This window comes from Erythrolamprus reginae, chromosome 1, assembly GCF_031021105.1.
Source record: "Erythrolamprus reginae isolate rEryReg1 chromosome 1, rEryReg1.hap1, whole genome shotgun sequence".
Lineage (NCBI taxonomy): Eukaryota > Metazoa > Chordata > Lepidosauria > Squamata > Dipsadidae > Erythrolamprus > Erythrolamprus reginae.
In genome coordinates, this window is record NC_091950.1 from 232544604 (window position 1) to 232558743 (window position 14140).

The 14140-nt window shown below is 39.5% G+C and overlaps 1 protein-coding gene across 1 annotated transcript; it reads right to left on the minus strand.

The window, feature by feature from the left end:
- Positions 1 to 3220: 3220 nt before the first annotated feature.
- On the minus strand, positions 3221 to 12475 carry FAM161A (FAM161 centrosomal protein A). The gene is made up of 6 exons (XM_070732520.1): positions 12173 to 12475; positions 10030 to 10265; positions 7777 to 8940; positions 5356 to 5455; positions 3891 to 4051; positions 3221 to 3480 (listed from the first exon to the last, which is right to left on the minus strand). Exons 1-6 carry the CDS (start codon positions 12305 to 12307, stop codon positions 3246 to 3248), a joined length of 2031 nt encoding a protein of 676 aa, XP_070588621.1. The 5' UTR covers positions 12308 to 12475; the 3' UTR covers positions 3221 to 3245.
- Positions 12476 to 14140: the final 1665 nt, after the last annotated feature.

Genomic DNA, 14140 nt, shown 5'->3' on the forward strand with positions numbered 1-14140 from the left:
TCTCCAATTCTCAGGAACATCTCCTGTTAACAGGGATTGGTTAAACAAATCAGTCAGGGGGGTAGCAATGACAAATCTGAGTTCTTTAAGAACTCTGGGGTGGATGCCATCTGGACCCATTGCCTTATTTATCTTTAATCGTTCAAGTTCTTCTAAGACATCGGCTTCTAAGATCACTGGAGCTGAATCCGTACAGCTGGAAGCAATACTATATCCATCTATAGTATTATATTGTAAGGAGTCTTTTGAGAAAACTGAACAGAAGTAGCTATTGAAATGGTCAGCAATCTCCTTATTCCCATCAATGCATGTATTATTCCCGGTACTAAGCTTCGTGATGCTGCAGTTTTTCTTCTTCCTATCACTAATATATCTGAGGAAGGTTTTATCCCCCTTAGAAACATAGAAACATAGAAGTCTGACGGCAGAAAAAGACCTCATGGTCCATCTAATTTGCCCTTATACTATTTTCTGTATTTTATCTTAGGATGGATATATGTTTATCCCAGGCATGTTTAAATTCAGTTACTGTGGATTTATCTACCACGTCTGCTGGAAGTTTGTTCCAAGGATCTACTACTCTTTCAATAAAATAATATTTTCTCATGTTGCTTTTGATCTTTCCCCCAACTAACTTCAGATTGTGTCCCCTTGTTCTTGTGTTCACTTTCCTATTAAAAACACTTCCCTCCTGAACCTTATTTAACCCTTTAATATATTTCTTTACAGATTTGGCAATTTCTTCCTCTTTTGAGGCTTTAGCAGCATATATTATCTGTTTTGCCTCCTTGTCTCATTTTATACACCTCTCTATCAGCTATACTTCCAGATTCTTTATACCTTCTATAGGCAGCCTTTTTTTCATTGACTACAGCCCTTACCTCATTGCTAAACCATAGCAGTTTCTTCTTCCTTTTACCTTTAGTTATTTGCCTTACATACAGTCCAGTGGCTTTTAAGATAGCATTTTTAAATACAGTCCACTGGGTGCTCGCTCCTGCCATTTTATCCCTCTTTTAATTCATTATTTAAATATTCCCCCATTGCATTAAAATTTGTTTTTCTGAAATCCAATACTTTGGTTGCAGCATAAGATTGCTTACAATCAGTTTTTATATCAAACCACAAACATAGATGGTCACTGCAACCTAAATTTTCTCCCACCTTAACCTCTGAAACCCAATTCCCATTCATAAAGACTAAATCTAGAATATTCTCCCCTCTAGTCGGGGTCTTAACCAGCTGTGCCAGAGCTGCTCCTGTAAAGGCTTCTACTATATTCTTACTTTTGCATGTAAGGGCATGGGGATATTCCAGTCAACATCAGGCATGTTGAAATCACCCATAACCACAATATCTCCCTTTACTGCCATTTGGGTAATTTCATCCACCATCTTGTTGTCATATTCCTCAGATTGCCCTGGAGGCCTATAGATCACCCCAATTCTAATGACAGAACCTTCTTTATTTTGCATGCAAACCCAGAGAGTCTCCAGATCTTGACATGTATTTTGAATTAGTGTTGTTTTTAGACTTTCTTTAACATAAATGGCTACTCCACCTCCCCTTCTCTCTATTCTATCCTTCCTATAAAGTGTATATCCTGGTATGGATATTTCCCATTCATTAGAATCCTTAAACCATGTCTCAGTTATGGCAACCAGATCCAAATTATCTCTAGATATTATGGCCATTAACTCACAGAGCTTGTTGCTCAAGCTTTGAGCATTCATGCACATTACCCGAAGAACATTATTTTCATTATTAGTTTGCCCCTTATCATCAACAACTACATCTATTTTATTTGCAGCTCCCCTTTCATAAGCTTCCAGAAACTGATTTATCCTCATTGGTCGGGGACAGAAATCATCCACATCAGTTACATCTCTGTCCCATTTACCTAGTTTAAATGCCTGTCCAAAAAAGCTCTGAACTCCTCACCGAGCACCTGGGTACCTCTGTATGATGGATGCAAACCATCCCTCTTAAACAACTCCCTATTAGACCACCTACTGACATCATGACTTACATAGCCAAGACCTTCAGCTTTACACCACTGCCTTAACCACACATTAAACTCTCTGATACAAGTTGTTTTATCCTCCTGGCCACAAACCGGTAACACCTCTGAGAAAGTCACTGAATCAGTTATTTTACCCAGCTCCACGCTTAGACATTGGAAATCTCTTTTTACTACATTAACATTTCTCTGGGACAAATCATTTGTGCCAAGATGCACCACCACATCAACGTTATAACCTTTACTCACAGCCTTGACAATATTTGTAATCCGCTTCCTGTCCCTGCTGGCAGTGGCCCCTGGAAGACACCTCATCAGCTTCACATCCTTACTCTGCCCGAAATCAACACCTCTAACAGTTGAGTCACTCACAAGAAAATGTGTCCTCTTTTTATTTCTACGAACTGCACTTGATGGTTTGGTGACACTATGCACCTCACTTACAACAACTTCCCCTTGGAACATCCCCTCATTCTCCGCCTGAGGGGCCTCGCTAATATCTACAACATCCTTACCATTTAAAACCGCAAGAACATTATAGGAATTCGATATAGAGAGACAAAAATTGCTATGTTTTTGCTCCACTGCACGTAATCTTCCTGAACTGACAGTTGTCCACACAGCCCTCCTCCTCGGGGGGGGGGGGGGTGCTGTGGAAGTGGAGGCTGCACACATGGCTGCATTATAGCATGTGGCTGGGACAATCTTTCCATTTCTGACTGCAAGCTACAAACTAAGGACTGCAATCTAGAGATCTCGCCATATAAACTGTGTCCTTATGCAAAGAGAGCAGCACCCCAAGTTCCACAAGGTACTACGGAACGCAACAGCCAAACAAGTGTTACACTGCACCAAGCCAGATATCTTAACAATTTATTGAAATCCAAGTACTTAGCAAGAAAATCAACAACCCTTATCACTACCAAACTTTGCTGATTTAGGTTTATAGTTATATGATTCACGCGCCATTACTATCTGTTAATATCTGCCCAACCTCCTTGAATTCAAAAAATACAAAATGTCTTAAAAAGCACTACCTTTCTCTCCTCCTTCTCTGTGATCTGAAAGTGCAATTTAAAATGGCTTTTCCCAATCTAGTCCCGCTCCAGCCTTATCTGTGAGTGGTCTGTGCTTGAACTCAAACTGCCAATAAAATTGTCCCTGTACTAGGATCAATAAATAAACTATGAGCATCAATACTCAGAGTAGTAGCAATATATTTTAATCAGCCCTCATAATCACTGAATTTTTCTACCAAATCTTTGTAACCATTTTCACTGTCATGCTCAGGAGTTTTTTGATCAGCATGATCTGACTGAGTGGCAGTATCTTCATCTTCTTTCTCTTCCTCTTTCCCTTCTTCCTTCTCCTCCTCCTCTTCTTCCCCACTATGCTGAGCTGATTGGAATTGGGAATTATATTCTCCTTCAGATTCTCTTTTTTCTTCTTGTTCATTGTCACTGTGTCAAAGGGGGAAACAATAGGCCCACTGAATAATAATGTACGTATTGCTTTAGAAACATATTACACCAGAGAGCATAAGCAATAAGGTCCCCTTTTCAAACTCAGCAAGTAGTTTTCAATGTCTCAGGGACAAACCAATAATTAAATTTTAAACTACTGAATATTATAAATTTGGTAGAAAAAGACAAAATATTTAATATAAGCAAAAAAATTATCACATTTTTATTCTGCTTTTCAATTTAAAAAAGGCTGACTTCAAGCTTATAAATTGACAGATTATGCATTATTCCTCTGGAAGGTCAGCTTTTCCTAACCACAACCAGCTATATAGACATTTCATATTTAGAATGAAGTAAATTAAGAAGCTCAACAATAGTACTATAAACTTCCAAGCTAAAATATTTACCTTTCTATATTTGCTGACGAGCTTTCAAAGCTATTACTGTAGGAATTCTGCAAAAACTCTTCAGAAGCAGTTTGGCCTTTCTTTGAAATAAAGTCTTCACACAGTCCCACTTCTTGCAGCAAATCAGAATAATGCTGCGATGCTGCTAGTCGTGCATTCTTCTACATTAAAAAAACAAAAACAAAATTAACACATCTGAAATATATCTCCAAATTTAAAGAAATCACTCTACATGTGTTCCTAAATATCCTTTATTTTACAAGATAAGCGATTTCAATCTACAGGTCACTTGATTGAAATCTAACTAAATTGTTCAGACAGCAGACAGCTTTACATCTTGACATTTTTAACTTCTCAACTGCAGCCTTAAACTGGCAAACATATTATATAACCAGATTCCATGCCATGAGCTGCAAATGGCTACTTCTGCCATCCACAGACGAGAAAAATAAGAAATGTAGAAATCAGTTTGAATCATTTGTATTGCTGGAAGCAATAGCAATCACATTTAGACTTATATACCATTTCACAGTGCTTTACAGCCCTCTCTAAGCGGTTTACAGAGAGCAAGCATATTGCCCCCAACAATCTGGGTCCTCATTTTACAGACCTTGGAAGGATGGAAGGTTGAGCCTATTGAGATTCAATCTGCCAAACAGCTGGCAGTGGGTGATCGGGGAAATAGCTTGCAGTACTTACTTATTTACTTGCTTACTCACTTACTTATTTATATGTATTTGTATGCTACCCAGTCTAATAGGACTCAGGGCAGCTAATAATAATTACTAAAACAGTAAAAATACAACAATGATAAAACAGCAATATTATAAAAATATGTAAGGATTAAACTTAAAAACCATATATACATACAGTCATTCTTAATTCCAGGCCTACCAGAAATGCCAGGTCTTAATGGCTTTCCGGAAGACTGGTAAGGTGGAGATAGTATGGGGGCAGATGGTTCCCAAGGGCGAAAGCCACCACAGAGAAGGCTCTCCCCCGAGGTCCTGCTAGCTGACATTGTTTGGTAGACGGGACCCGGAGAAGGCTAACTCTGTGGGCCCTTACTGGCTGTAGCAAGGTATGAGGCAGGAGGCGGTCCCATAAGTAGTCTGGCCCTGAGCCATTTAGGGCTTTAAAGGTGATAACCAACACCTTGAATTGCATCCAGAGACTAACTGGTAACCAATGAAGCTCGTGTAAAGTTGGTGTGATACAGGCATACTTTGACACACCAGCTGAAGTCTCTGAACACTCTTCACGGGTAGCCTTGAAGAGCGAACTGCATTTTAACCAATGGACCACTGAGACTCTTCAGCACTGGTAAATGAAGTTAAGGCCAATAACATGGCAAGTGGCAATTACTAGCGTTACCAACAATTATTAAACCCAACATACAAACAAAAGGTAGTAACTTAATGAATAGATAAGATATTTATATAGAAATATTAGAGATGTTAATAACCTGTGTGGCTTGTTCCAACAACAGAGGCCTCTTTTCCACCCTTTCTTCAATTTCTTCCAGTTCCTGCAGATATTCTTTCTTTCTCTGTTTTTCATGTTTCCTGTTTTTTTAATATACCATGACATGGAAATGGTATGGAATTTAAATATGAATCTTTTAGCAAAATAAAAATGGAAGGAGCAAGACTATATGGAACTGCCTACTACTACTAAACTAAGGATCCTGTATCTAAGGGGTCAGGAATCAGGGGATATATTGGAGAATACCTAAACAATTTTAACTTTGAGTTAAGCATCTTGGCTAGGCTCTGATGTGGATCATTTGCCTCAGCCCGAGTAGCTATAAGCCTTTGTAGCTTTCTTGCTCTCTCTCTTTGCTTTGCTTCTCTTCTTTTATGCTCTTCTTCAACCTTCTTTTTTTCCTCTGCCGATTTCCTGAATAAAAAAATAAACTTAAGTCTAGCTAATGCAATACAACTTTTGTGGCCCTCTTTCTCAAAATACCTGTATGGGTCAAGATATTTATATAATATTTATATTTATGTTCGCCCTAGAACAAGGACAGAAACACCAGCCTGAAGATGACGAGTGGGACCTCGTCGAAACGTCGCCAGAAATTTCCAAATCCTACACGGGAAGATATATGTCAAATGTTTTTTTAGCTGGAATTTTAAAATTAAGGGAGACTAGGATGGTACCATTTCGGCCTTGTTCTGGCCTCATCAGCTAGCCACACCCTTCCTTACTGGGATTTGATCTGGTGGACTCTGCCTTGATCCGACATAAATATAAATATAAATATAAATATAAATATAAATATAAATATAAATATATATATATATATATATATATATATATATATATATATATATACAGTATATATATATATATATATACACACACACGCGCGCGCGCACACACGCACACACACATATATTCCAAACCTCCACAGGTCATCTTGTTCATGAACCTGAATCTTTTGTCAAATGAATTATGTTGTGATTGGCAAATCTTTCAGCCCCATCAAATTCAGTCTAGGATAGAAGTACCAAACAATTTCAGTGACGACTGCACCAGCATTATGGTTTCCCTCGAAGGGCCAATTGCATGTAAGACTAGGTATCATATTAGTTCAGAAGTGCATTATGTCTAGGGCTGGGTATAAGGGGGCTGGGGTCACTGGGATGGGGTGGTGGTCAGTCTCTCCCAGCAAGAGAGTCATGTGATGGGATGGTATTCAGGTGGCTGGTTGGCCCTTCTTCCACCCACACCCACCCCCTCTCTCATTGCCTGGTTCTCCTTCCACCGCCTATGCTCCTTTGTTGGTTCCTCTGCTTGCCTTCCTTTCCCTCCAACTCTTCCCTCTCTCAGGCTTGCCTCACAGAAGCCTCTCCTCCCTATCCCCTTCTGTCCACCCTCTCATTTTCTTTTATCTTCTCTCCTTTCTCCCGCCTCCATCTATTCATTAGAAACAAAGTCGGAAGAACTGGATCCACTTTTGCTTCCTTGAATTCCTCCCATTTCTTATAGATTTGCAATGGTTTTTAGGCTCCTTTTTCTTATCTCAGTTGCAGCTTTCCACAGCTTGGATTTAAACAAAAACTATTTTCCTTTCAAAAGAGAAGCAGAGTTGAGAGGATAGAGGAGGCCTAAATTCTGGTGGGTAGTAACTCATAATGAAACCCAAATACTTTGGCCACCTAATCAGCAGGAAGGACTCGCTGGAGAAGAGCATAATGCTGGGAAAGGTTGAGGGCAACAGAAGAACGGGACAACGGAGAATTAGGTGACTGGATGGAGTCACTAAAACAGTTGGCATGAGCTTAAATGGATTCCAGAGGATGGTAGAGAACAGGAAGGGCTGGAGGAATGTTGTTCTTGGGGTCAAGATGGGTCAGACACGACTTCGTGATTAACAACAGTCACTCATCTTGAGATAAAAGATGTACAGCAGATAGACATAGAGATAAGAAGAGATAAACATATATACAAGTACAGATATTGATGTAGATGTAAATAAAGATGTACATGTAGATATATATTCAAACCTTTGCAGTCTGGCTGACATATAGACTAGGAGCTGATAGACTAAGATGAGAGGCATCGAGTTTGAAGCATCAGTAAATGCAAACCAAGGTAGTTTCACAACAAAAGTCATAGGCCTTTTTCAACTCCACGAACAACAGCAAAATAAAACAAGTGGAACCGTCGAACACCAAGAAAAAATTGTGCATTCCTTCTTCAAAAACTCTCACATGGGATTTGTTTCACTCAGAAACAGTCACAATGGCAGGTTGGAACGTCCTTGCCATGGAAACATTTTTCCATACTTCTCTAAAAGAGATATTTGTATTTTCAACATCTGCATGTTTTACTTACCACAAAGAACTGGGATTAAATACATAGCATGTTAAAGGCTTACCTCATGGCTTCCAGACGTTTTCTTGTAGATGTTGTAATTCTTGGAGATGGAGACAGTGTACAGCTTGAAGGATATGAACTTGCATTCAAAGTTCGAGGGGGACATCTTGTAGAGACATAAGGCCAGCGTGTTTCTTTTAATGTTGCTTCATCCATGTCGATATCCTCAAGAATCTTCTCTTTATTGGATGAAATAGGTGGTGTATAGAGTTTGAAAGGCTCACTGATTGTGACACTTTTCACATTCTTCTGTGTTTCAAGCTGCTTCTGGAATTTTTTATGTAATGTTTCAAAATCAGGGATTTTAACTTTGGTCTTTGACTTACATATTGAATCTTCACTTTGTTCAAAGCAGTTTTGCTGCCTAGGCCTAATGGTGCCTTTATTTCCTAATCTGCTATTGGGAAGTGATGAATTACGTAAGAGCTCTTCAGATCTAGTTTGAATTCTAATGTCTCTATAGAGCTCTTCTTCCTTTAGTTTTTCTCTTATGTCTGAGCTGGAGACAAATTTAGGAACTGGTTTGGCTTTAAACATTTTTGCTTTTTTTTCTGGTGAGGAAAACTGCATTTTTCTCAGTTCTTTCTTTTGTTCTTCTCTTTCAATAAACTGAAATGGCTTTTGTGTAGCTAGAAGAAAATTTCCCCTACTTTCTCTAAATGACTTTCTACGTTCTTCATTTTCCTGCATTATTTCATGATAAAGAGGTACAAAAACATGTGCGGGTACCGGATTGGCTCGAAATTGTTTTTGGCATTCTGCCTCCTCCTCTAATTGTTTCTTCAGCAAGTTATTTTCCAGCTCCATGAGTGACTTGGACTTGATGTTCTGTTGCTTCCTCTTAGTTTCTCTAATAGTCATCTGGAAAGGTTCTGGTACTGTGAGCTTTGGGAACCATTTTTTCTTTTTCTTGCTTAGCTTCAAAACATTTAATTTGGGTAAAATAGTTTTAGGGCAGAGTGAATAATCCTCCCAAAAACAGCCATCCCATGCATTTTCAGTCTTGTCCGGTGTTAGTGATCCATCACTGTCACTTGTTTCTAGCTCTAGTTTTTCATCAGTCACATCAGAGAAATTCAATGAATGGAACGAATTGTTCAGATCAGATGCAGAAAATGATCTATGCATGTTCTGAAGTTGAAATGGTTTAGTTTCCCCTGCTGATCTAAACATAACAAAAATGTCATAACAAAAATGCATACTTGTCTAGAGTTAGTCAATTAGACATATTAACCTGATTAGTAATAGTTGTGGAACATCTTGCCAAATTGAATAAAAGAGAATGTATAAAACAATTATTTGTTTATGAATATATTGAACTTTAGATTAAAAGAATACCAATTCTAAATAATGTTAAATTGATTTCTGAATCTTGTGCTTTCTCCATATTTTTCTTGGAGTACAAATATGCATACTGACAGGCTATAATTAACAATTGTAATTTCAATAAAATTTATTAATCTAACTGATAAAATGTAAACCTGGAAAGGTGAAAATCACAAAAAAACAAAAAAGAAGTTACAGTAATACAATCTTTTAAAGGAATATTTCAATTGTTTTTGACTTTTTAAGAGCAAAAACTGCCAAAATCAATACTAATAAACATTCATATATAATCAGGCGTGACATCTATTCTTAGATATTTTTTTTAGATTTTGATTGGCGATTGCAAGATACGGAATGCTGATCGTGATGAGCCTTTAATCTGATCTTTCTAGACTCTCTTACTCTTTTAATATTTACACTTTATTGTTGCTAATATGTATAAGTCAAAAACAATGCTAAGACAATATTTAATTGGGGTTACAAGTACTTTTATACCTATAATGAAGAGCCAGTTTTTAGTTATGTTTTAATATTTTATAGTAATTTTTAATATCAGTCACAGCCAATATTATGTTCAATCACACTTCAAAACAAAAATGGGGGGGGGGGGAGAAAATATAAGCAGTCTGATGCCATCTTCTGTTTTTCTTTAGAATTGGTCAAGGAATTGCTGTTGTTAAACCTTTACTAACATATAAAGCCTGAGAAAGATCAATAATTATCTCTCACTAATTCATTTTACTCTTGCTTCCCTAACCAACTCACAGTGAATTAGTTAAAAGTTAAATGTATTTTAGAAACCTGTGCGAAAGACGGGTGGGGAAGGCAAGCGGAATCCACCCCTGCAATGATCACTATATTTAATTTATACAATAACCATTTTGAGACAAAAAGATAATTCATATGCATAGATTATCATAAAAATTACCTGCAAGTCTTACTATAAATCACATCTGTGTTAGTTAAAGGTTGAACATCGTTTAGAAACAGCTTATTTTGATACATTTCTTCCAATTTTGCCATGGTTTCCATGTGAGCATTCTTAAGTTCTTCCAGCTTTAAATAATATTCCTGATTTGAGAGATACATGTTTGAGAGATCTAGCCAATCTTTACAATCAGCACACATGATGGAACCATATTCTCTTCCAGGACTTAGAGATTCCTAAAATAAAAAATTGTCATGTTTGTTTTATGTCGCTTGGAAAAAAATATATTTATTAAATTATTGGCAATGTAATAAGTTTGGTGTTCTAAAAGCAGTTAAGAAAGATGTAAGACTTCTCTATTTTCTTGGATTTGCAAAGTAAAAGTTCCAGGTGCTGATTAACCCACATTACAAACCTGACAGAGCTTAAAACCAATATATAATTTTGGATCGCAAATGGTTAAAAATTCCCTACAAGTTAATACAGAGTATCTCCTATGTAATATATAAAGATCTAAAACCTGAAGTTATTTCCTATGACCAAGACATAGGAGGTGGATTTTGGAACAGGCTTCTAAATGTATCAATGAGGGTTTTTAAAATAAAAATTAAAAGGATTTAATATAACAAAATTAGAGGCGGGGTGATGCATTGGTTAGAGTGTAGCACTGCAGGCTATTTCAACTAACTGCTAGCTGTAGTTCAGCGGTTCAAATCTCACCACCAGCCTTCCAGCCTTCCAACTGAGTCAGGAGCCAAGGTGGCACAGTGGGTAGAGTGCAGTACTGCAGGCCACTAAAGCTGACTGCTAGATTTGCAGGTCAGCGGTTCAAATCTCATCACCGGCTCAAGGTTGATTCAGCCTTCCATCCTTCCGAGGTAGGTAAAATGAGGACCAGGATTTGTGGGGGCAATATGCTGGCTCTGTTAAAAAGTGCTGTTGCTAACATGTTGTAAGCCGCCCTGAGTCTAAGGAGGAGGGCAGCATAAAAAAACCAATCAATCAAACAAACGAGCAGCCCAAAGAACAAATGAATGAACGAACGAATGGACCCAGATTGTTAGGGGCAATATGCTGATTCTGTAAACCACTTAGAGAGGACTGTAAAAGTGGTATATAAGTCTAAATACTATTGCTATTGTTAACAGTTACATAATCACCTAAATCTGTCAAGTCTACAAAATTGTGTTCAGTGCTGATAACCACTGCAAATGGTGCAAAGGCATTTTCATTAAGAAAATTCAAATGACAAGGGGGAAAAAAATCAGGAATCTTGGAGGTGAGGAAAAGACGAAAGAAATATTTTCTTTCTAAGACGTTTTGGCTTGATAAGGCTAGAATCTGCCCTGAGTCTACAGAGAAGGGCGGCATAGAAATCCAACCAAATAAATAAATCATTCTTATCCAAATGGATAAGAATCCCTACACAGGGTTCAATTAAAACAGAATGTGGGGTAAAATTGGGTGAGGTTCCTTAAAGGACGGGTTCAATGGTTCTCAATCTGGGGGTTGGGATCCCTTTGGGGGGGTGACGAACGACCATTTCACAGGGGTCGCCTGAGAGCATGGGGAAAGACAAATGTCCCATGGTGTTAGGAACCAAAGCTTCTATTCTGGGCTTTGGAACATATTTTTACAATCCGACCAATCAGGTGTTTACAGTAGGGGTGTCCCTCTGACCTTCCTGCCTATCAGCTTAAAGCTCTGTTGGGAGAATTGGCGCTAGACTTATGGTTGGGGGTCACCACAACATGAGGGGTCACAGCATCAGAAAGTTTGAGGACCACTGCTATAGTTACACAGGATGACCAGCACCAAGATGAATGCATTCAATTACAGTAGCACTGAAGGCAACGTTGGAATTGCTGAAGGGCCACGTTAGGGGCAGTTTGGGACAAAACCTAACCTACCTATATGGTCGCTAAGAGCGACTAGATGGCACCTAATTGTCATAATTAAGCTAGTGTCACGTGCGGCTGATGCTACTTTCTATCCGAAAGGGGGAAAGACCTGGACGAACGAAGGCGCCGGGGGGATTAGAAGCCCTCGCGAAGCCATTTCTGCAGAAATCCCAGCTCTCAATTCCACGCTCAAGCCACCAGAGGGCAGCAAACAGCGGGCGGCGAAGACACCATCCACCTACCTGCTCCACGCCATCTTCAAGCGAGGCTCTTTCGGGTACCCGTTCGTAAAGCGCCGCCGGAGCCTTGGTGCGCGGGTTCACCGGCGTATGCAGGCAGGAGGCGGTGAGCAAAGCAGCTCGGTGAGATGCGTCCATGGGCTTCTCGAAGGACGGGAGGCCACAGCCAGCCTCCTGCTAGCCTGCTTACCAAGCCCCTTGCCTGCGTGTTTGGTTGCTACGGTTACTTGGCTCAAGAGCCTTCAAGACGTTACGGCAGAGGTGGGGAACGACGGCCCTTTTATGACTTGTGCAGACGCTGGCTCCGGAATTCTGGGAGTTGAAGTCGGCAAGTCATGAAAGGGCCCTCGCTGCTCACAACTGCGCTACGGCATCTCGAAGAGGACATTAATTCGTGTACAAAGACGCGGTTCCCCTGTGCCATCTGTTTCCTGGAATTCTTCCATCTGTTCTGAAGCCTCTCCCGTCTTTTCCCACGTTAGAGGCATCTGGGAAAGAATTCCCGAAAACAATGGAAAAATCTAAAACCGTAGCCAGCCAGTATTTTAATGGCACCAAGTTATCAGCTCATATCAGAAGATGGCTTTTTAAAACTTGGGTATTGTCTAGGATTCACTGGCGTGAATTTATAGAAAAATTAGAAAACGTAATTGTCATTTTCAGATTATATACTAGAGAAGGTTAGCTCTAAATCAAGGCAAATTTCTTGGCATGGTGTGCCTTTTGTCAAAATAATTTCCAAACCAGAAAGATAGATTAATATTTTCATTTATTTATTCTGGACCACATTTTTACAATGGAAAGATTAAAATCATCCCATACTGTAATTCCCATTTTGTAAAAAGGAGCTGTAGTATATAAACGTGGTTTATTTTTATTTTATAAATTTCATTAATTTCCCATTTTCTACACTTCGTAAAGGTTCCCCTCACATATGCGCTAGTCGTTCCCGACTAGGGGGTCGTGCTCCATTTCTAAACCAGAGACAGCATTATGACGATTCGTGGTCATGTGGCTGCCATGACTGAACGCCAAAAACGGTTACCTTCCCATCAAAGTGGTCCCTATTTTTCTACTTGCATTTTTACATGAATCCCAGCGACTGATTAAGTCCCAGAGTTGGCCTTATCCAGGTTCCGTCGACAAAACCATGTTTTATGGCGGGAGCCAGAGAAAGAGCCTTCTCTGTGACGGCCCCAACCCTCTGGAATCAACTCCCCCCCGGAGATCAGGACCCTCCTTGCCTTTCGTAAACTAAAAACCCACCTATGTCATCAGGCATGGGGAAATTGATATACCCCTCGGCTGTTCCGCTTTATTTATGATTTGTTTGGATTGCACGATTGTTCTTAATAAGGGTTTTAAATATTGTTTTTAATATTGGATTTGTATATTGTATTGTTTGTTGTGAGCCGCTCCCTCGGAGAGGGGCAGCATACAAATCTAATAAATTATTATAATCATTACAATCATTATAATTATTATTACATGCTTTCAAACTGCTAGGTTGGCAGAAGCTGGGACAAGTAATGGTAGTTCACTCCGTTACATGGTGCTAGGGATTCAAACCACCAAACAGCCCACCTTTCTTATCAACAAGCTCAGCATCTTAGCCTAGCCACTGCATTCCCTTATAAACATTGTGCTGTCTGGATACCCAATACGCTCAACAATAGACTTCGCCAGTGATGGTGAACCTATGGCACAGGTGGCACTTGGAGCCATATCTGCTGGTACACAAGCCGTTGCCTTAACTCAGCTCCAATGTGCAATGTCAATGTTGTGAGCCGCCCCGAGTCTTTGGAGAAGACGGGCGGCATACAAATCTAATAAATAATAATAATTTATGTGCCAGACAGCTGAATTTGGCTCACAGAGGCTCGGGGGGGGGGGGGGGGGTTACCATCCCCTGGGCTCCAGGAAAGCCTTTGGAGCCTGGGGAGGGTGAAACATGAGTCTACTGGGCCCACC

Excerpts from the sequence above, each read along its gene's own strand:
- FAM161A (XM_070732520.1), bottom strand. The coding sequence starts at position 12,307 with ATGGACGCATCTCACCGAGCTGCTTTGCTCACCGCCTCCTGCCTGCAT. Across the intron at positions 5,456-7,776 it reads AAACGTCTGGAAGCCATGAG|GAAACATGAAAAACAGAGAA; the intron begins GTAAGCCTTTAA and ends TTAAAAAAACAG. Across the intron at positions 3,481-3,890 it reads TCGTCAGCAAATATAGAAAG|TGACAATGAACAAGAAGAAA; the intron begins GTAAATATTTTA and ends CCTTTGACACAG.